The sequence below is a fragment of the Panulirus ornatus genome, chromosome 25 (genome assembly GCF_036320965.1).
Source record: "Panulirus ornatus isolate Po-2019 chromosome 25, ASM3632096v1, whole genome shotgun sequence".
NCBI classification, from domain to species: Eukaryota; Metazoa; Arthropoda; class Malacostraca; order Decapoda; family Palinuridae; genus Panulirus; species Panulirus ornatus.
Window position 1 is genome coordinate 24,095,977 of NC_092248.1, and position 22,693 is coordinate 24,118,669.

The following is a 22,693-nucleotide window of genomic DNA, read 5'->3' on the forward strand; positions in this document are numbered from 1 at the left end:
GGTAAGAGAGATGTGAGGAAATAAAAAGAGCATGGTTGAGAGAGCAGAAGACGATGTTTTGAAATGGTTTTGGCACATGGAGAGAATGAGTGAGGAAAGATTGACCAAGAGGATATATGTGTCGGAAGTGGAGGGAACGAGGAGAAGTGGGAGACAAAATTGGAGGTGGAAAGATGGAGTGAAAAAGATTTTGTGTGATCGGTGCCTGAACGTGCAGGAGGGTGAAAGGAGGGCAAGGAATAGAGTGAATTGGATCGGTGTGGTATACCGGGGTTGACGTGCTGTCAATGGATTGAATCAGGGCATGTGAAGCGTCTGGGGTAAACCATGGAAAGGTGTGTAGGTATGTATATTTGCGTGTGTGGACGTATGTATATACATGTGTATGGGGTGGGTTGGGCCATTTCTTTCGTCTGTTTCCTTGCGCTACCTCGCAAACGCGGGAGACAGCGACAAAGCAAAAAAAAAAAAAGAAAAATATATATATATATATATATATATATATATATATATATATATATATATATATATATATATATATATATATATATATATATATGTTTATATATATATATATATATATATATATATATATATATATATATATATATATATATATATATATATATATATATATATATATATATATATATATATATATATATATATATATATATATATATATATATATATATATATATATATATATATATATATATATATATATATAGTAGCAATACTCCTGAAACAGGAGTTGTGGGAGTATGTGATAGAATGTAAGAAAGTAAATTCTCGATTAATATGGGTAAAATTGAAAGTTGATGGAGAGAGGTGGGTGATTATTGGTGCATATGCACCTGGGCATGAGAAGAAAGATCATGAGAGGCAAGTGTTTTGGGAGCAGCTAAATGAGTGTGTTAGCGGTTTTGATGCACGAGACCGGGTTATAGTGATGGGTGATTTGAATGCAAAGGTGAGTAATGTGGCAGTTGAGGGAATAATTGGTATGCATGGGGTGTTCAGTGTTGTAAATGGAAATGGTGAAGAGCTTGTAGATTTATGTGCTGAAAAAGGACTGATGATTGGGAATACCTGGTTTAAAAAGCGAGATATACATAAGTATACTTATGTAAGTAGGAGAGATGGCCAGAGAGCGTTATTGGATTACGTGTTAATTGACAGGCGTGCGAAAGAGAGACTTTTGGATGTTAATGTGCTGAGAGGTTCAACTGGAGGGATGTCTGATCATTATCTTGTGGAGGCTAAGGTGAAGATTAGTATGGGTTTTCAGAAAAGAGGAGTGAATGTTGGGGTGAAGAAGGTGGTGAGAGTAAGTGAGCTTGGGAAGGAGACCTGTGTGGGGAAGTACCAGGAGAGACTGTGTACAGAATGGAAAAAGGTGAGAACAATGGAAGTAAGGGGAGTGGGGGAGGAATGGGATGTATTTAGGGAATCAGTGATGGATTGCGCAAAAGATGCTTGTGGCATGAGAAGAGTGGGAGGTGGGCTGTTTAGAAAGGGTAGTGAGTGGTGGGATGAAGAAGTAAGAGTATTAGTGAAAGAGAAGAGAGAGGCATTTGGACGATTTTTGCAGGGAAAAAATGCAATTGAGTGGGAGAAGTATAAAAGAAAGAGACAGGAGGTCAAGAGAAAGGTGCAAGAGGTGAAAAAAAGGGCAAATGAGAGTTGGGGTGAGAGACTATCAGTAAATTTTAGGGAGAATAAAAAGATGTTCTGGAAGGAGGTAAATAGGGTGCGTAAGACAAGGGAGCAAATGGGAACTTCAGTGAAGGGCGTAAATGGGGAGGTGATAACAAGTAGCGGTGATGTGAGAAGGAGAAGGAATGAGTATTTTGAAGGTTTGTTGAATGTGTCTGATGACAGAGTGGCAGATATAGGGTGTTTTGGTCGAGGTGGTGTGCAAAGTGAGAGGGTTAGGGAAAATGATTTGGTAAACAGAGAAGAGGTAGTAAAAGCTTTGCGGAAGATGAAAGCCGGCAAGGCAGCAGGTTTGGATGGTATTGCAGTGGAATTTATTAAGAAAGGGGGTGACTGTATTGTTGACTGGTTGGTAAGGTTATTTAATGTATGTATGACTCATGGTGAGGTGCCTGAGGATTGGCGGAATGCGTGCATAGTGCCATTGTACAAAGGCAAAGGGGATAAGAGTGAGTGCTCAAATTACAGAGGTATAAGTTTGTTGAGTATTCCTGGTAAATTATATGGGAGGGTATTGATTGAGAGGGTGAAGGCATGTACAGAGCATCAGATTGGGGAAGAGCAGTGCGGTTTCAGAAGTGGTAGAGGATGTGTGGATCAGGTGTTTGCTTTGAAGAATGTATGTGAGAAATACTTAGAAAAGCAAATGGATTTGTATGTAGCATTTATGGATCTGGAGAAGGCATATGATAGAGTTGATAGAGATGCTCTGTGGAAGGTATTAAGAATATATGGTGTGGGAGGCAAGTTGTTAGAAGCAGTGAAAAGTTTTTATCGAGGATGTAAGGCATGTGTACGTGTAGGAAGAGAGGAAAGTGATTGGTTCTCAGTGAATGTAGGTTTGCGGCAGGGGTGTGTGATGTCTCCATGGTTGTTTAATTTGTTTATGGATGGGGTTGTAAGGGAGGTAAATGCAAGAGTCCTGGAAAGAGGGGCAAGTATGAAGTCTGTTGGGGATGAGAGAGCTTGGGAAGTGAGTCAGTTGTTGTTCGCTGATGATACAGCGCTGGTGGCTGATTCATGTGAGAAACTGCAGAAGCTGGTGACTGAGTTTGGTAAAGTGTGTGGAAGAAGAAAGTTGAGAGTAAATGTGAATAAGAGCAAGGTTATTAGGTACAGTAGGGGTGAGGGTCAAGTCAATTGGGAGGTGAGTTTGAATGGAGAAAAACTGGAGGAAGTGAAGTGTTTTAGATATCTGGGAGTGGATCTGTCAGCGGATGGAACCATGGAAGCGGAAGTGGATCATAGGGTGGGGGAGGGGGCGAAAATTCTGGGAGCCTTGAAAAATGTGTGGAAGTCGAGAACATTATCTCGGAAAGCAAAAATGGGTATGTTTGAGGGAATAGTGGTTCCAACAATGTTGTATGGTTGCGAGGCGTGGGCTATGGATAGAGATGTGCGCAGGAGGATGGATGTGCTGGAAATGAGATGTTTGAGGACAATGTGTGGTGTGAGGTGGTTTGATCGAGTAAGTGACGTAAGGGTAAGAGAGATTTGTGGAAATAAAAAGAGCGTGGTTGAGAGAGCAGAAGAGGGTGTTTTGAAATGGTTTGGGCACATGGAGAGAATGAGTGAGGAGAGATTGACCAAGAGGATATATGTGTCGGAGGTGGAGGGAACGAGGAGAAGAGGGAGACCAAATTGGAGGTGGAAAGATGGAGTGAAAAAAGATTTTGTGTGATCGGGGCCTGAACATGCAGGAGGGTGAAAGGAGGGCAAGAAATAGAGTGAATTGGAGTCATGTGGTATACAGGGGTTGACGTGCTGTCAGTGGATTGAAGCAAGGCATGTGAAGCGTCTGGGGTAAACCATGGAAAGCTGTGTAGGTATGTATATTTGCGTTTGTGGACGTGTGTATGTACATGTGTATGGGGGGGGGGTTGGGCCATTTCTTTCGTCTGTTTCCTTGCGCTACCTCGCAAACGCGGGAGACAGCGACAAAGTATAAAAAAAAAAAAAAAGAAAAAAAAAAATATATATATATATATATATATATATATATATATAGAGAGTAAGTGAGCTTGGGAAGGAGACCTGTGTGGGGAAGTACCAGGAGAGACTGTGTACAGAATGGAAAAAGGTGAGAACAATGGAAGTAAGGGGAGTGGGGGAGGAATGGGATGTATTTAGGGAATCAGTGATGGATTGCGCAAAAGATGCTTGTGGCATGAGAAGAGTGGGAGGTGGGCTGTTTAGAAAGGGTAGTGAGTGGTGGGATGAAGAAGTAAGAGTATTAGTGAAAGAGAAGAGAGAGGCATTTGGACGATTTTTGCAGGGAAAAAATGCAATTGAGTGGGAGAAGTATAAAAGAAAGAGACAGGAGGTCAAGAGAAAGGTGCAAGAGGTGAAAAAAAGGGCAAATGAGAGTTGGGGTGAGAGACTATCAGTAAATTTTAGGGAAAATAAAAAGATGTTCTGGAAGGAGGTAAATAGGGTGCGTAAGACAAGGGAGCAAATGGGAACTTCAGTGAAGGGCGTAAATGGGGAGGTGATAACAAGTAGCGGTGATGTCAGAAGGAGATGGAATGAGTATTTTGAAGGTTTGTTGAATGTGTCTGATGACAGAGTGGCAGATATAGGGTGTTTTGGTCGAGGTGGTGTGCAAAGTGAGAGGGTTAGGGAAAATGATTTGGTAAACAGAGAAGAGGTAGTAAAAGCTTTGCGGAAGATGAAAGCCGGCAAGGCAGCAGGTTTGGATGGTATTGCAGTGGAATTTATTAAGAAAGGGGGTGACTGTATTGTTGACTGGTTGGTAAGGTTATTTAATGTATGTATGACTCATGGTGAGGTGCCTGAGGATTGGCGGAATGCGTGCATAGTGCCATTGTACAAAGGCAAAGGGGATAAGAGTGAGTGCTCAAATTACAGAGGTATAAGTTTGTTGAGTATTCCTGGTAAATTATATGGGAGGGTATTGATTGAGAGGGTGAAGGCATGTACAGAGCATCAGATTGGGGAAGAGCAGTGCGGTTTTAGAAGTGGTAGAGGATGTGTGGATCAGGTGTTTGCTTTGAAGAATGTATGTGAGAAATACTTAGAAAAGCAAATGGATTTGTATGTAGCATTTATGGATCTGGAGAAGGCATATGATAGAGTTGATAGAGATGCTCTGTGGAAGGTATTAAGAATATATGGTGTGGGAGGCAAGTTGTTAGAAGCAGTGAAAAGTTTTTATCGAGGATGTAAGGCATGTGTACGTGTAGGAAGAGAGGAAAGTGATTGGTTCTCAGTGAATGTAGGTTTGCGGCAGGGGTGTGTGATGTCTCCATGGTTGTTTAATTTGTTTATGGATGGGGTTGTAAGGGAGGTAAATGCAAGAGTCCTGGAAAGAGGGGCAAGTATGAAGTCTGTTGGGGATGAGAGAGCTTGGGAAGTGAGTCAGTTGTTGTTCGCTGATGATACAGCGCTGGTGGCTGATTCATGTGAGAAACTGCAGAAGCTGGTGACTGAGTTTGGTAAAGTGTGTGGAAGAAGAAAGTTGAGAGTAAATGTGAATAAGAGCAAGGTTATTAGGTACAGTAGGGGTGAGGGTCAAGTCAATTGGGAGGTGAGTTTGAATGGAGAAAAACTGGAGGAAGTGAAGTGTTTTAGATATCTGGGAGTGGATCTGTCAGCGGATGGAACCATGGAAGCGGAAGTGGATCATAGGGTGGGGGAGGGGGCGAAAATTCTGGGAGCCTTGAAAAATGTGTGGAAGTCGAGAACATTATCTCGGAAAGCAAAAATGGGTATGTTTGAGGGAATAGTGGTTCCAACAATGTTGTATGGTTGCGAGGCGTGGGCTATGGATAGAGATGTGCGCAGGAGGATGGATGTGCTGGAAATGAGATGTTTGAGGACAATGTGTGGTGTGAGGTGGTTTGATCGAGTAAGTGACGTAAGGGTAAGAGAGATTTGTGGAAATAAAAAGAGCGTGGTTGAGAGAGCAGAAGAGGGTGTTTTGAAATGGTTTGGGCACATGGAGAGAATGAGTGAGGAGAGATTGACCAAGAGGATATATGTGTCGGAGGTGGAGGGAACGAGGAGAAGAGGGAGACCAAATTGGAGGTGGAAAGATGGAGTGAAAAAAGATTTTGTGTGATCGGGGCCTGAACATGCAGGAGGGTGAAAGGAGGGCAAGAAATAGAGTGAATTGGAGTCATGTGGTATACAGGGGTTGACGTGCTGTCAGTGGATTGAAGCAAGGCATGTGAAGCGTCTGGGGTAAACCATGGAAAGCTGTGTAGGTATGTATATTTGCGTTTGTGGACGTGTGTATGTACATGTGTATGGGGGGGGGGTTGGGCCATTTCTTTCGTCTGTTTCCTTGCGCTACCTCGCAAACGCGGGAGACAGCGACAAAGTATAAAAAAAAAAAAAAAGAAAAAAAAAATATATATATATATATATATATATATATATAGAGAGAGTAAGTGAGCTTGGGAAGGAGACCTGTGTGGGGAAGTACCAGGAGAGACTGTGTACAGAATGGAAAAAGGTGAGAACAATGGAAGTAAGGGGAGTGGGGGAGGAATGGGATGTATTTAGGGAATCAGTGATGGATTGCGCAAAAGATGCTTGTGGCATGAGAAGAGTGGGAGGTGGGCTGTTTAGAAAGGGTAGTGAGTGGTGGGATGAAGAAGTAAGAGTATTAGTGAAAGAGAAGAGAGAGGCATTTGGACGATTTTTGCAGGGAAAAAATGCAATTGAGTGGGAGAAGTATAAAAGAAAGAGACAGGAGGTCAAGAGAAAGGTGCAAGAGGTGAAAAAAAGGGCAAATGAGAGTTGGGGTGAGAGACTATCAGTAAATTTTAGGGAAAATAAAAAGATGTTCTGGAAGGAGGTAAATAGGGTGCGTAAGACAAGGGAGCAAATGGGAACTTCAGTGAAGGGCGTAAATGGGGAGGTGATAACAAGTAGCGGTGATGTCAGAAGGAGATGGAATGAGTATTTTGAAGGTTTGTTGAATGTGTCTGATGACAGAGTGGCAGATATAGGGTGTTTTGGTCGAGGTGGTGTGCAAAGTGAGAGGGTTAGGGAAAATGATTTGGTAAACAGAGAAGAGGTAGTAAAAGCTTTGCGGAAGATGAAAGCCGGCAAGGCAGCAGGTTTGGATGGTATTGCAGTGGAATTTATTAAGAAAGGGGGTGACTGTATTGTTGACTGGTTGGTAAGGTTATTTAATGTATGTATGACTCATGGTGAGGTGCCTGAGGATTGGCGGAATGCGTGCATAGTGCCATTGTACAAAGGCAAAGGGGATAAGAGTGAGTGCTCAAATTACAGAGGTATAAGTTTGTTGAGTATTCCTGGTAAATTATATGGGAGGGTATTGATTGAGAGGGTGAAGGCATGTACAGAGCATCAGATTGGGGAAGAGCAGTGCGGTTTTAGAAGTGGTAGAGGATGTGTGGATCAGGTGTTTGCTTTGAAGAATGTATGTGAGAAATACTTAGAAAAGCAAATGGATTTGTATGTAGCATTTATGGATCTGGAGAAGGCATATGATAGAGTTGATAGAGATGCTCTGTGGAAGGTATTAAGAATATATGGTGTGGGAGGCAAGTTGTTAGAAGCAGTGAAAAGTTTTTATCGAGGATGTAAGGCATGTGTACGTGTAGGAAGAGAGGAAAGTGATTGGTTCTCAGTGAATGTAGGTTTGCGGCAGGGGTGTGTGATGTCTCCATGGTTGTTTAATTTGTTTATGGATGGGGTTGTAAGGGAGGTAAATGCAAGAGTCCTGGAAAGAGGGGCAAGTATGAAGTCTGTTGGGGATGAGAGAGCTTGGGAAGTGAGTCAGTTGTTGTTCGCTGATGATACAGCGCTGGTGGCTGATTCATGTGAGAAACTGCAGAAGCTGGTGACTGAGTTTGGTAAAGTGTGTGGAAGAAGAAAGTTGAGAGTAAATGTGAATAAGAGCAAGGTTATTAGGTACAGTAGGGGTGAGGGTCAAGTCAATTGGGAGGTGAGTTTGAATGGAGAAAAACTGGAGGAAGTGAAGTGTTTTAGATATCTGGGAGTGGATCTGTCAGCGGATGGAACCATGGAAGCGGAAGTGGATCATAGGGTGGGGGAGGGGGCGAAAATTTTGGGAGCCTTGAAAAATGTGTGGAAGTCGAGAACACTATCTCGGAAAGCAAAAATGGGTATGTTTGAGGGAATAGTGGTTCCAACAATGTTGTATGGTTGCGAGGCGTGGGCTATGGATAGAGTTGTGCGCAGGAGGATGGATGTGCTGGAAATGAGATGTTTGAGGACAATGTGTGGTGTGAGGTGGTTTGATCGAGTAAGTAACGTAAGGGTAAGAGAGATGTGTGGAAATAAAAAGAGCATGGTTGAGAGAGCAGAAGAGGGTGTTTTGAAATGGTTTGGGCACATGGAGAGAATGAGTGAGGAGAGATTGACCAAGAGGATATATGTGTCGGAGGTGGAGGGAACGAGGAGAAGTGGGAGACAAAATTGGAGGTGGAAAGATGGAGTGAAAAAGATTTTGTGTGATCGGTGCCTGAACGTGCAGGAGGGTGAAAGGCGGGCAAGGAATAGAGTGAATTGGATCGGTGTGGTATACCGGGGTTGACGTGCTGTCAATGGATTGAATCATTGCATGTGAAGCGTCTGGGGTAAACCATGGAAAGCTGTTTAGGTATGTATATTTGCGTGTGTGGACGTATGTATATACATGTGTATGGGGTGGGTTGGGCCATTTCTTTCGTCTGTTTCCTTGCGCTACCTCGCAAACGCGGGAGACAGCGACAAAGCAAAAAAAAAAAAAGAAAAAAAAAAAATATATATATATATATATATATATATATATATATATATATATATATATATATATATATATATATATATGTTTATATATATATATATATATATATATATATATATATATATATATATATATATATATATATATATATATATATATATATATATATATATATATATATATATATATATATATATATATTTATATAAATATAGATATAATACCTCTGTAATTTGAGCACTCACTCTTATCCCGTTTCCCTTTGTACAATGGCACCATGCACGCATTCCGCCAATCCGCAGGCACGTCACCATGAATCATACATACATTAAATAACCTTACCAACCAGTCAAAAATAGAGTCACCCCCTTTTTTAATATATTCCACTGCAACACCATCCAAACCTGCTGCCTTGCTGGCTTTCATCTACCGCAAAGCTTTTACTGCCTCTTCTCTGTTTACCAAATCATTATCCCTAACCCTCTCACTTTGCACAACACTTCGACTTAAACACCCTATATCTGCCAATCTATAATTAAACACATTCAACAAACCTTCAAAATACTCATTCCATCTAGTTCTCACTACTTGTTATCACCTCCCCATTAGCCCCCTTCACTGAGGTTCCCATTTGCTTCATTGTCTTACGCACTTTATTTACTTCCTTCCAAAACATCTTTTTATTCTCCATAAAATTTAATGATACTCTCTCACCCCAACTCTCATTTGCCCTCTTTTTCACCTCTTGCACCTTTCTCTTGACCTCCTGTCTCATTCTTTTATACATCTCCCACTCATTTGCATTTTTTCCCTGCAAAAATCAGTCCAAATGCCTCTCTCTTCACTTTCACTAATAATCTTACTTCTTCATCCCACCACTCACTACCCTTTCTAATCAACCCACCTCCCACGCTTCTCATGCCACAAGCATCTTTTGCGCAAGCTATCACTGCTTCCCTAAATACATCCCATTCCGCCCCCACTCCCCTTACTTCCTTTTCTCTCACCTTTTTCCATTCTGTACTCAGTCTCTCCTGGTATTCCTCACACAACTCTCCTTCCCAAGCTCACTTACGCTCACCACTCTCTTCACCCCAACATTCACTCTTCTTTTCTGAAAACCCATACAAATCTTCACCTTCGCCTCCACAAGATAATGATCAGACATCCCTCCAGTTGCACCTCTCAGCACATTTACATCCAAAAGTCTCTCTTTCGCGCGCCTGTCAATTATCACGTTATCCAATAACGCTCTCTGTCCATCTCTCCTACTTACATACGCATACTTATGCATATCTCTCTTTTTAAACCAGGTATTCCCAATCATCAGTCCTTTTTCAGCAGATAAATCTACAAAATCTTCACCATTTCCATTTACAACACTGAACACCCCATGTATACCAATTATTCCCTCAACTGCCACATTAGTCACCTTTGCATTCAAATCACATATCACTGTAACCCGGCATTGTGCATCAAAACCAATAACACATTCATTCAGCTGCTCCCAAAACACTTACCTCTCATGATCTTTCTTCTCATGACCAGGTGCATATGCACCAATAATCACCCATCTCTCTCCATCAACTTTCAGTTGGCATGTACAGAGCATCAGATTGGGGAAGAGCTGTGTGGTTTCAGAAGTGGTAGAGGATGTGTGTATCAGGTGTTTGCTTTGAAGAATTTGTGTGAGAAATACTTAGAAAAGCAAATGGATTTGTATGTAACATTTATGGATATGGAGAAGGCATATGATAGAGTTGATAGAGATGCTCTTTGGAAGGTACTAAGAATATATGGTGTGGGAGGCAAGTTGATAGAAGCAGTGAAAAGTTTTTATCGTGGATGTAAGGCATGAGCACGTGTACGAAGAGAGGAAAGTGATCGGTTCTCAGTGAATGTAGGTTTGCGGCAGGGGTATATGATGTCCCCATGGGTGTTTAATTTGTTTATGGATGGGGTTGTTAGGGAGGTAAATACAAGAGTTTTGGAAAGAGGTGCAAGTATGAAGTCACCAGCTTCTGCAGTTTCTCACATGAATCAGCCACCAGCGGTGTATCATCAGTGAACAACAACTGACTCACTTCCCAAGCTCTCTCATCCCCAACAGACTGCATACTTGCCCCTCTTTCCAAAACTCTTGCATTCACCTCACTAACAACCCCATCAGATTGGGGAAGAGCAGTGTGGTTTCAGAAGTGGTAGAGGATGTGTGGCTCAGGTGTTTGTTTTGAAGAATATATGTGAGAAATACTTAGAAAAGCAAATGGATTTTTATGTAGCATTTATGGATCTGGAGAAGGCTTATGATAGAGGGGCAAGTATGAAGTCTGTTGGGGATGAGAGAGCTTGGGAAGTGAGTCAGTTGTTGTTCGCTGATGATACAGCGCTGGTGGCGGATTCATGTGAGAAACTGCAGAAGCTGGTGACGGAGTTTGGTAAAGTGTGTGGAAGAAGAAAGTTAAGAGTAAATGTGAATAAGAGCAAGGTTATTAGGTACAGTAGGGTTGAGGGTCAAGTCAATTGGGAGGTGAGTTTGAATGGAGAAAAACTGGAGGAAGTGAAGTGTTTTAGATATCTGGGAGTGGATCTGTCAGCGGATGGAACCATGGAAGCGGAAGTGGATCATAGGGTGGGGGAGGGGGCGAAAATTTTGGGAGCCTTGAAAAATGTGTGGAAGTCGAGAACATTATCTCGGAAAGCAAAAATGGGTATGTTTGAAGGAATAGTGGTACCAACAATGTTGTATGGTTGCGAGGCGTGGGCTATGGATAGAGTTGTGCGCAGGAGGATGGATGTGCTGGAAATGAGATGTTTGAGGACAATGTGTGGTGTGAGGTGGTTTGATCGAGTAAGTAACGTAAGGGTAAGAGAGATGTGTGGAAATAAAAAGAGCGTGGTTGAGAGAGCAGAAGAGGGTGTTTTGAAATGGTTTGGGCACATGGAGAGAATGAGTGAGGAAAGATTGACCAAGAGGATATATGTGTCGGAGGTGGAGGGAACGAGGAGAAGAGGGAGACCAAATTGGGGGTGGAAAGATGGAGTGAAAAGGATTTTGTGTGATCGGGGCCTGAACATGCAGGAGGGTGAAAGGAGGGCAAGGAATAGAGTGAATTGGAGCGATGTGGTATACAGGGGTTGACGTGCTGTCAGTGGATTGAATCAAGGCATGGAAGCGTCCGGGGTAAACCATGGAAAGCTGTGTAGGTATGTATATTTGCGTGTGTGGACGTGTGGATGTACATGTGTATGGGGGGGGTTGGGCCATTTCTTTCGTCTGTTTCCTTGCGCTACCTCGCAACCGCGGGAGACAGCGACGAGGTAAAAAAAAAAAAAAAAAATATATATATATATATATATATATATATATATATATATATATATATATATATATATATATATATATATATATATATGTGTGTGTGTGTGTGTAAAGGGCGGGGATGCTACCGCTGGGTTATGGGCCTGGCCAATAGGAAATAACTATTCGAATAATATGTACTCGAATACCCTTCGTCTCACGTTGGTGCGCAACGGGTTCTACACCGGTTATTTCCCAACAGGCGTATGTAGCCAGCAATTAGCACCTTGCCGACCCTAACTGCGCAACGCAGAGATATATGAATATGAACGAAGTGCATAGGAACACTTACCTTCATTGAACATACAAACCTCCAACAACCAGGATCGAGTCCACTGAGAAATGAAATACGATACGTTCCCAATTGTATTTTGCGTAATAATGATATCATCAGAGGAGATACGAGAAAGAAATATATCAGTCAGTTTATATGCAACGGTGAAACGCAAGTAGGACGCCATTTGATGAACAAGTGACTGTCCAAATGGAGGTTGTGTGCATCGAAGACTGACAACGAGCGTATAATAAGCTTATTACATACGAATAGTGGAGCTGTTTAAAGATTTTATCAACAATAAAGTTATCCAATTTGTATATCCCTTCGCTAATATCAAGGTTACAATTCTTTGTGTATTAAGCAAGAGAAGATTCATTGATATTCCCCGTGGTACTGGAATTGGAGTTAATATCTTAGATGGCATTACTCTAGTCAATACAATGATCATAGTTTTTAACATGATTAAACAAGGCATTTGATTCTTGTCTTGTTCTTATACTATATTCATGTTGCTTAAGTCTAACAGAAAGATCCTTATCAGTCTGCCAATTATAAAACTTATCACATTTCTATACGGCACTTTATAAATGCATCCTGCTGAAACCTTTAATGAGTTCCTGATTAGGATATTCTTTATAGTATCATTGTAGCTGAAGGCAACATTTCCAATAAAGGAATTTAACAACATGAGAAGTAAAGTGAAATTATCATCTAAAGGGAGAATTAAAAGTTTCTTGGTGTCAAGGGGAGGTTTGGGTTCAGTTCCATAAAATCCTTTATAACCCATGTTAAGGGATGATGATAATTCATGTTGAACTGAGTGATAATGGATATATGAACATACATTTGTAGGCTTCTGTATATGCTAAACTTAAACTTGTTTCCATTACTATGAATCAAGCAATGTAAAAATGGTAACATACCATTATTTTCATTTTGTATGGTAAATTTGATGGAAGGTACTAAATTATTAAGTTGAAGGAGAAATGTTTGTAAATTTTCATTTGTTGGCTAAACATAAAAAACATCATCTACATACCTAAACCAAATTGCATTAGAAGGTAAGATATTTCTTAGTAATTCTATTTCAAAGAATTCCATATAAAGATTACCTGATGCAGGTGAAAGAGTTTTACCCATTGAGCATAGTATTCTCCATGAAATTGAAACACAGTCTTTTTTAAGCACAATTTTATCAGTTGAATGAAAACAGATTTTGAAACAGGTGAATGAATATCATCAAAGACATAGAATAGATATTCTAAAAGTTCATCAACTGGAACTTTGTGAACAGAGATGAAATATCAAAGCGAACCAGTTTGAAATCAAAATCAACATTGATATTATCAAGCTTGCTAAACAGATCTACATCGTTCATGATAATAGAATTTGATATCATACCCACTAATGGATATAATAAAGAAACTGACCACTTTGACCATTTATATGTGATTGAGCCCATTGAGCTTACTATAGATTAATCACATGATAATTATCAAAGTGGCTAGTTCCTCTTCTTGTCCACATGATAAGTGTGTATATGCTTGTTGTCAGTCTTGAAAGCACCCGACCTTAATTCGGACAGACACTTGTTCACCAAATGGCTTCCTACTTAACGTCACTTCGCTGTATATCAACTGGCTTTTATCTGTTATTTGTGTGACGATGTGATTATCACAGGGAAGTGCAGTTGGGAACTTATCGCGTTTCATTTCCCAGTGAACTCATGGGAATATACCTGATCACGCGCTCAACTGTGATCCTTTGCAATATATACATATATGCATATCTATAAATAACTTAGCCCAGGGTAGGTATGTGTTTTATAAAGCAACACCTCGGGGAGGATGGACAGGTACGTTTACTTTGGACTGACTGAGGCAACCAGGTCTGGAACTTACCCTTATGTGCTCATGATAATTCACCTGATTTTACTAGAGATAATATCTTGACGTGTTGTTGTGGTCATGATCAGCAGGTGACAGCCACTCATGTGTTGCTCCGCGACCTTCCCAACCATCATACCAACAGCCCTATCCATCCTGTTCATGGATCCCATTACGTCCTCACTAATTCTGGGTAGAGCGTTCACCACCGTCAGGACCAGGAGGACTACGTACCACCCACGTGACATATCGGCCTGTAAATAGGAGCCCAGTAATCACCAGCATTAAACTGTCTGTATATACTTTTCTCGTGCTTGTCTGCCATTTCCCTGTTTACCGAGGTAGCGCCTTGACACGACGACGAAATGCCATATTCGCTAAATCCATTCTCTAGCTGTAGAGTTCAATGAAATATCCGTAATATTTATTCAGTTAGGAATGATTACCCGAAAACTTCTTTTTAGATGAAGTCTTGGTTCTACTCAAGACATCTTAGGACGAGCTACTGTAGCCCAAAGCTTCCAACTTCCATTAGTTAGGAAAAGCAGATTCCTTTAGAGCGAGCTCAGTGACAAGCCTGGAATACCAGTCAACCACACCAAGCAAATATATATATATATATATATATATATATATATATATATATATATATATATATATGTATTTATTCATTATTCATTTTGCTTTGTCGCTGTCTCCCGCGTTAGCGAGGTAGCGCAAGGAAACAGACGAAACAATGGCCCAACCCGCCTACATACACATGTATATACACACACGTCCACACACGCACAATATACATACCTATACATCTCAATGTACACATATATATACACACAAAGATACATACATATATACACATGTACATAATTCATACTGTCTGCCTTTATTTGTTCCCATCGCAACCCCGCCACATATGTAATAACAACCCCCTCCCCCCTCATGTGTGGGAGGTAGCGCTAGGAAAAGACACCAAAGGCCCCATTCGTCGACACTCAGTCTCTAGCTGTCATGTAATAATGCACCGAAACCACAGCTCCCTTTCCACATCCATGCCCCACACAACTTTCCATGGTTTACCCCAGACGCTTCACATGCCCTGGTTCAATCCATTGACAGCAAGTCGAACCCGGTATACCACATCGTTCCAATTCACTCTATTCCTTGCACGCCTTTCACCCTCTTGCATGTTCAGGTCCCGATCACTCAAAATCTTTTTCACTCCATCTTTCCACCTCCAATTTGGTCTCCCACTTCTCGTTCCCTCCACCTCTGACAAATATATCCTCTTGGTCAATCTTTCCTCACTCATTCTCTCCATGTGACCAAACCATTTCAAAACACCCTCTTCTGCTCTCTCCACCACACTCTTTTTATTTCCACACATCTCTCTTACCCTTACATTACTTACTCGGTCAAACCACCTCACACCACATATTGTCCTCAAACATCTCATTTCCAGCATATCCACCCTCCTGCGCACAACTCTATCCATAGCCCACGCCTCGCAACCATACAACGTTGTTGGATCCACTATTCCTTTAAACATACCCATTTTTGCTTTCCGAGATAATGTTCTCGACTTCCAAACATTCTTCAAGGATCCCAGAATTTTCGCCCCCTCCCCCACCCTATGATTCACTTCCGCTTCCATGGTTCCATCCGCTGCCAGATCCACTCCCAGATATCTAAAACACTTTACTTCCTCCAGTTTTTCTCTATTCAAACTTACCTCCCAATTGACTTGACCCTCAACCCTACTGTAGCTAATAACCTTGCTCTTATTCACATTTACTCTTAACTTTCTTCTTTCACACACCTTACCAAACTCAGTCACCAGCTTCTGTAGTTTCTTACATGAATCAGGCACCAGCGCTGTATCATCAGCGAACAACATCTGACTCACTTCCCAAGCTCTCTCATCCAGAACAGACTGCACACTTGCCCCTCTTTCCAAAACTCTTGCATTCTCCTCCCTAACAACCCCATCCATAAACAAATCAAACAACAATGGAGACATCATACACCCCTGCCGCAAACCCACATTCACTGAGATCCAATCACTTTCCTCTCTTCCTACACGTACACATGCCTTACATCCTCGATAAAAACTTTTCACTGCTTCTAACAACTTGCTTTCTACACCATATGTTCTTAAAACCTTCCACAGAGCATCTCTATCAACTCCATCATATGCCTTCTCCAGATCCATAAATGGTACATACAAATCCATTTGTTTTTCTAAGTATTTCTCACATACATTCTTCAAAGCAAACACCTGATCCACACATCCTCTACCACTTCTGAAACCACACTGCTCTTCCCCAATCTGATGCTCTGTACATGCCTTCACCCTCTCAATCAACACCCTCCCATATAATTTACCAGGAATACTCAACAAACTTATACCTCTGTAATTTGAGCACTCACTCTTATCCCCTTTGCCTTTGTACAGTGGCACTATGCAAGCATTCCGCCAATCCTCAGGCACCTTACCATGAATCATACTTACATTAAATAACCTTACCAACCAGTCAACAATACAGTCACCCCCTTTCTTAATAAATTCCACTGCAATACCATCCAAACCTGCTGCCTTGCCGGCTTTCATCTTCCGTAAAGCTTTTACTACCTCTTCTCTATTTACCAAGTCATTTTCCCTAACCCTCTCACTTTGCACACCACCTCGACCAAAACACCCTATATCTGCCACTCTATCATCAAACACATTCAACAAACCTTCAAAATACTCACTCCATCTCCTTCTCACATCACCAATACTTGTTATCACCTCCCCATTAGCCCCCTTCACTGAAGTTCCCATTTGCTCCCTCGTCATACGCACTTTATTTACCTCCTCCCAAAACATCATTTTATTCTCCCTAAAATTTAATGATACTCTCTCACCCCAACTCTCATTTGCCCTCTTTTTCACCTCTTGCACCTTTCTCTTGACCTCCTGTCTCTTTATTTTATACCTCTCCCACTCATTTGCATTTTTTCCCTGCAAAAATCGTCCAAATGCCTCTCTCTTCTCTTTCACTAATAACCTTACTTCTTCATCCCACCACTCACTACCTTTTTTAATCAACCCACCTCCCACGCTTCTCATACCACAAGCATCTTTTGCGCAATCCATCACTGCTTCCCTAAATACATTCCATTCCTCCCCCACTCCCCTTACCTCCTTTGTTCTCACCTTTTTCCATTCTGTACTCAGTCCCTCCTGGTACTTCCTCACACAAGTCTCCTTCCCAAGCTCACTTACTCTCACCACTCTCTTCACCCCAACATTCTCTCTTCTTTTCTGAAAACCCCCACAAATCTTCACCTTCGCCTCCACAAGATAATGATCAGACATCCCTCCAGTTGCACCTCACAGCACATTAACATCCAAAAGTCTCTTTCGTAAGTCTATCAATTAACACGTAATCCAATAACGCTCTCTGGCCATCTCTTCTACCTACATACGTATACTTATGTATATCTCGCTTTTTAAACCAGGTATTCCTAATCACCAGTCCTTTTTCAGCACATAAATCTACAAGCTCTTCACCATTTCCATTTACAACACTGAACACTCCATGTATACCAATTATTCCCTCAACTGCCACATTACTCACCTTTGCATTCAAATCACCCATCACTATAACCCGGTCTCGTGCATCAAAACCACTGACACACTCATTCAGCTGCTCCCAAAACACTTGCCTCTCATGATCTTTCTTCTCATGCCCAGGTGCATATGCACCAATAATCACCCATCTCCTCTCCATCAACTTTCAGTTTTACATACATCATTCTAGAATTTACTTTCTTACACTCTATCACATATTCCCACAACTCCTGATTCAGGAGTAGTGGTACTCCTTCCCTTGCTCTTGTCCTCTCATTAACCCCTGACTTTACTCCCAAGACATTCCCAAACCACTCTTCTCCTTTACCCTTGAGCTTCGTTTCACTCAGAGACAAAACATCCAGGTTCCTTTCCTCAAACATACTACCTATATCTTCTTTTTTCTCATCTTGGTCAAATCCACACACATTTAGACACCCCAATCTGAGCCTTCGAGGAGGATGAGCACTCCTCGCGTGACTCCTTCTTCTGTTTCCCCTTTTAGAAAGTTAAAATACAAGGAGGGGAGGGTTTCTGGCCCCCCGCTCCCGTCCCCTTTAGTCGCCTTCTACGACACGTGAGGAATGCGTGTGAAGTATTCTTTCTCCCCTATCCCCAGGGATATATATATATATATATATATATATATATATATATATATATATATATATATATATATATATATATATATATATATATATATATATATATTGGAAGGGATCACAATTTTGCGCGTCGTCAAGATATTCCTAAGAGTCCACAGGGAAAATGAAACACGATAAGTTCCCAAGTGCACTTTCCTGTAATAATCACATCATCAGGGGAGACACAAGAGAGAAATATAAGTCAGTTGATATATATCGAACAGATGAAGCTAGGACGCCATTTGGTAATCATGAGATTGTCCAAAACATACAACGAGCCTTCAAAAACTTATCATTTTACAAATTTTATCAACAATAAACCTATCAAATTTGTATAGACCATCACTAATATTAAGATTATAATTCTTTGTGTGTATAATGATAGAAGATTCAATGATATTTCTCTTGGTAATAGAGTTAGAGCTAATAACAGAGATGGCATTACTCCATTCAATACAATGATCATAGTTTTTTACGTGATTAAACATGGCATTTGATTCTTGCCCCGTTTTTTATACTATTTTTTATGCTGCGTAAGTCTAACAGAAAGATCCTTACCAGTCTGATCAACATAAAATTTATCACAATTTCCACAAGGCACTTCATAGATGCATCCAAGAGAATCTTCTGGTGAATTCCCGATTAAGATACTTTTTAAAGTATTATTTTTGCTGAAGGCAACATATACATTAAAGGATTTAAGAAACATGGGAAGTAAAGTGAAATTATTACCAAAAGGAAGAAATAAAAGATTTTGGTTGTCATTGGGAGGTATGGGCCCAACTCTATAACATGATTTCTTTGTTAAGTTAGTGAATTCATCAATGAAAGATATAGGGTACTTTAACATAGATCCAACAGAATATATTTTCTCAAACCCATCATCAATAAACTATGGACTACAAATGCGTAATGCCCTAGGAACAAATACTGAAATGATGATGCTGATAGCCAGCTGATAGCGCTTTACCGAACCTAACTGTACAACGCGGAGTTATATGAATACGAATAAAGTGTATATGAACGCGCACCTTCATAGAACATACAAAGCTCCATCTGTTCGGAAACAAACGATAGACCCCGTTGCTCACCATTGTGAGACGAAGGGTATTCGAGTACTTAGTATTTCGAATAGTTGTTTCCTATTATACAGTCCCTTAGCCTAGCGGTTTAGCATGCATGCCTCTTGCACAAGGGGTCCCAGGTTCGATCCTGGCTGATGGAGCTTTGTATGATATATATATATATATATATATATATATGAATGTAAATGAGTGGCAGAGGTATAAAAGAAACAGGCAGGGGGTCAAGAGAAAGGTGCAAGAGGTGAAAAAGAGGGCACATGAGAGTTGGGGTGAGAGAGTATTATTAAATTTCAGGGAGAATAAAAAGATGTTTTGGAAGGAGTTAAATAAAGTGGGTAAGACAAGGGAACAAATGGGAACTTCAGTGAAGGGGGTTAATGGGGAGGTGATAACAAGTAGTGGTGATGTGAGGAGATGGAGTGAGTATTTGAAGGTTTGTTGAAAATGTTTGATGACAGAGTGGCAGATATAGGGTGTTTTGGTCGATGTGGTTTGCAAAGTGAGAGGGTTAGGGAAAATGATTTGGTAGATAGAGAAGAGGTAGTAAAAGCTTCACGGAAGATGAAAGCAGGCAAGGCAGCAGGTCTAGATGGTATTGCAGTGGAATTCATTAAAAAAGAGGGTGACTGTATTGTTGACTGGTTGGTAAGGTTATTTAATGTATGTATGATTCATGGTGAGATGCCTGAGGATTGGCGGAATGCTTGCATAATGCCATTGTACAAAGGCAAGGGGGATAAGAGTGTGTGCTCAAATTACAGAGGTATAAGTTTGTTGAGTATTGCTGGTAAATTATATGGGAGGGTATTGATTGAGAGGGTGAAGGCATGTACAGAGCATCAAGTTCGGGAAGAGCAGTGTGGTTTCAGAAGTGGTAGAGAATGTGTGGATCAGGTGTTTGCTTTGAAGAATGTATGTGGAAATACTTAGAAAAACAAATGGATTTGTATGTAGCATTATGGATCTGGAGAAGGCATATGATGGAGTTGATAGAGATGCTTTGTGGAAGGTTTTAAGAATATATGGTGTGGAAAGCAAGTTGTTAGAAGCAGTGAAAAGTTTTTATCGAGGATGTAAGGCATGTGTACATGTAGGAAGAGAGGAAAGTGATTGGTTCTCAGTGAATGTAGGTTTGCGGCAGGGATGTGTGATGTCTCCATGGTTGTTTAATTTGTTTGTGGATGGGGTTGTTAGGGAGGTGAATGCAAGAGTTTTTGAAAGAGTGGCAAGTATGCATTCTGTTGTGGATGGGAGAGCTTGGGAAGTGAGTCAGTTGTTGTTCGCTGATGATACAGCGCTGATGGCTGATTCATGTAAGAAACTGCAGAAGCTGGTGACTGAGTTTGGTAAAGTGTGTGAAAGAAGAAAGTTAAGAGTAAATATGAATAAGAGCAAGGTTATTTGGTACAGTAGGGTTGAGGGTCAAGTAGATTGGGAGGTAAGTTTGAATGGAGAAAAACTGGAGGAAGTAAAGTGTTTTAGATATCTAGGATTGGATCTGGCAGCGGATGGAACCATGGAAGCGGAAGTGAATCATAGGGTGGGGGAGGGGGCGAAAATTCTTGGATCATTGAAGAATGTTTGGAAGTCGAGAACATTATCTCGGAAAGCAAAAATGGGTATGTTTGAGGGAATAGTATTTCCAACAATGATGTATGGTTGCGAGGCGTGGGCTATGGTTAGAGTTGTGCGCAGGAGGGTGGATGTGCCGGAAATGAGATGTTTGAGGACAATATATGGTGTGATGTGGTATAATCGAGTAAGTAATGTAAGGGTAAAAGAGATGTGTGGAAATAAAAAGAGTGTGGTGGAGAGAGCAGAAGAGGGTGCTTTGAAATGGTTTGGTCACATGGAGAGAATGAGTGAGGAAAGATTGACCAAGAGGATATATATGTCAGAGGTGGAAGGAACGAGGAGAAGTGGGAGAATAAATCTTATGTGGAAAGATGGAGTGAAAAAGATTTTGAGTGATCGGGGCCTGAACATGCAGGAGGATGAAAGGCTTGCAAGGAATAGAGTGCATTGGAACGATGTGGTATACTGGGGTTGACGTGCTGTCAATGCATTGAACCAGGGCATGTGAAGCGTCTGGGGTAAACCATGGAAAGTTGTGTGGGGCTTGGATGTGGAAAGGGAGCTGTGGTTTCGGTGCATTATTACATGACAGCTAGAGACTGAGTGTGAACGAATGGGGCCTCTGGTGTCTTTTCCTAGCGCTACCTCCCACACATGAGGGGGAAGGGGTTGTTATTCCATATGTGGCGAGGTGGCGATGGGAACAAATAAAGGCAGACAGTATGAATTATGTAAATGTGTATATATGTATATGTCTGTGTGTGTATATGTATGTCTACATTGAGATGTATAGGTATGTATATTTGCATGTGTGGACGTGTATGTATATACATGTGTATGTGGGCGGTTTGGGCCATTCTTTCGTCTGTTTCCTTGCGCTACCTCGCTAATATGTATATATACATATATATATATATATATATATATATATATATATATATATATATATATATATATATATATATATATATATATATATATATATATATATATATATATATATATATATATATATATATATATATATATATATGTATATATATATATATATATATATATATATATATATTATATATATATATATATATATATATATATATATATATATATGTATATATATATATATATATATATATATATATATATATATATATATATAAGTGTATATATATATATATATATATATATATATATATATATATATATATATATATATATATATATATATATATATATATGAATATTTATTTGTATCTATTTATTTTGCTTTGTTGCTGTCTCCCGCGTTTGCGAGGTAGCGCAAGGAAACAGACGAAAGAAATGGCCCAACCCACCCCTATGCTCATGTATATACATACACGTCCACACACGCAAATATACATACCTATACATCTCAATGTACACATATATATACACACACAGACACATATATATATATATATATATATATATATATATATACCCATGCACACAGTTCACACTGTCTGCCTTTATTCATTCCCATCGCCACCTCGCCACACATTGAATACCATCCCCCTCCCCCCTCATGTGTGCAAGGTAGCGCTAGGAAAAGCCAACAAAGGCCCCATTCGTTCACACTCAGTCTCTAGCTGTCATGCAATAACTCCCGAAACCACAGCTCCCTTTCCACATCCACACAACTTTCTATGGTTTACCCTAGACGCTTCACATGCCCTGATTCAATCCACTGACAGCACGTCAACCCCGGTATACCACATCGATCCAATTCACTCTATTCCTTGCCCGCCTTTCACCCTCCGGCAG

At 40.6% G+C, this 22,693-nt stretch overlaps 1 protein-coding gene across 1 annotated transcript in view; it reads right to left on the bottom strand.

Annotated features, from left to right (window-relative positions):
* LOC139757339 (probable glutamate receptor) overlaps window positions 1-14,363 on the bottom strand; it is a 77,022-nt gene extending 62,659 nt beyond the window's left edge. Inside the window, exon 1 of the mRNA XM_071677762.1 lies at window positions 14,329-14,363. Within this exon, the coding sequence (XP_071533863.1) occupies window positions 14,329-14,363 (35 nt within the window). The remainder of the gene's footprint in view (window positions 1-14,328) is intronic.
* Between the last annotated feature and the right edge of the window lie 8,330 nt (window positions 14,364-22,693).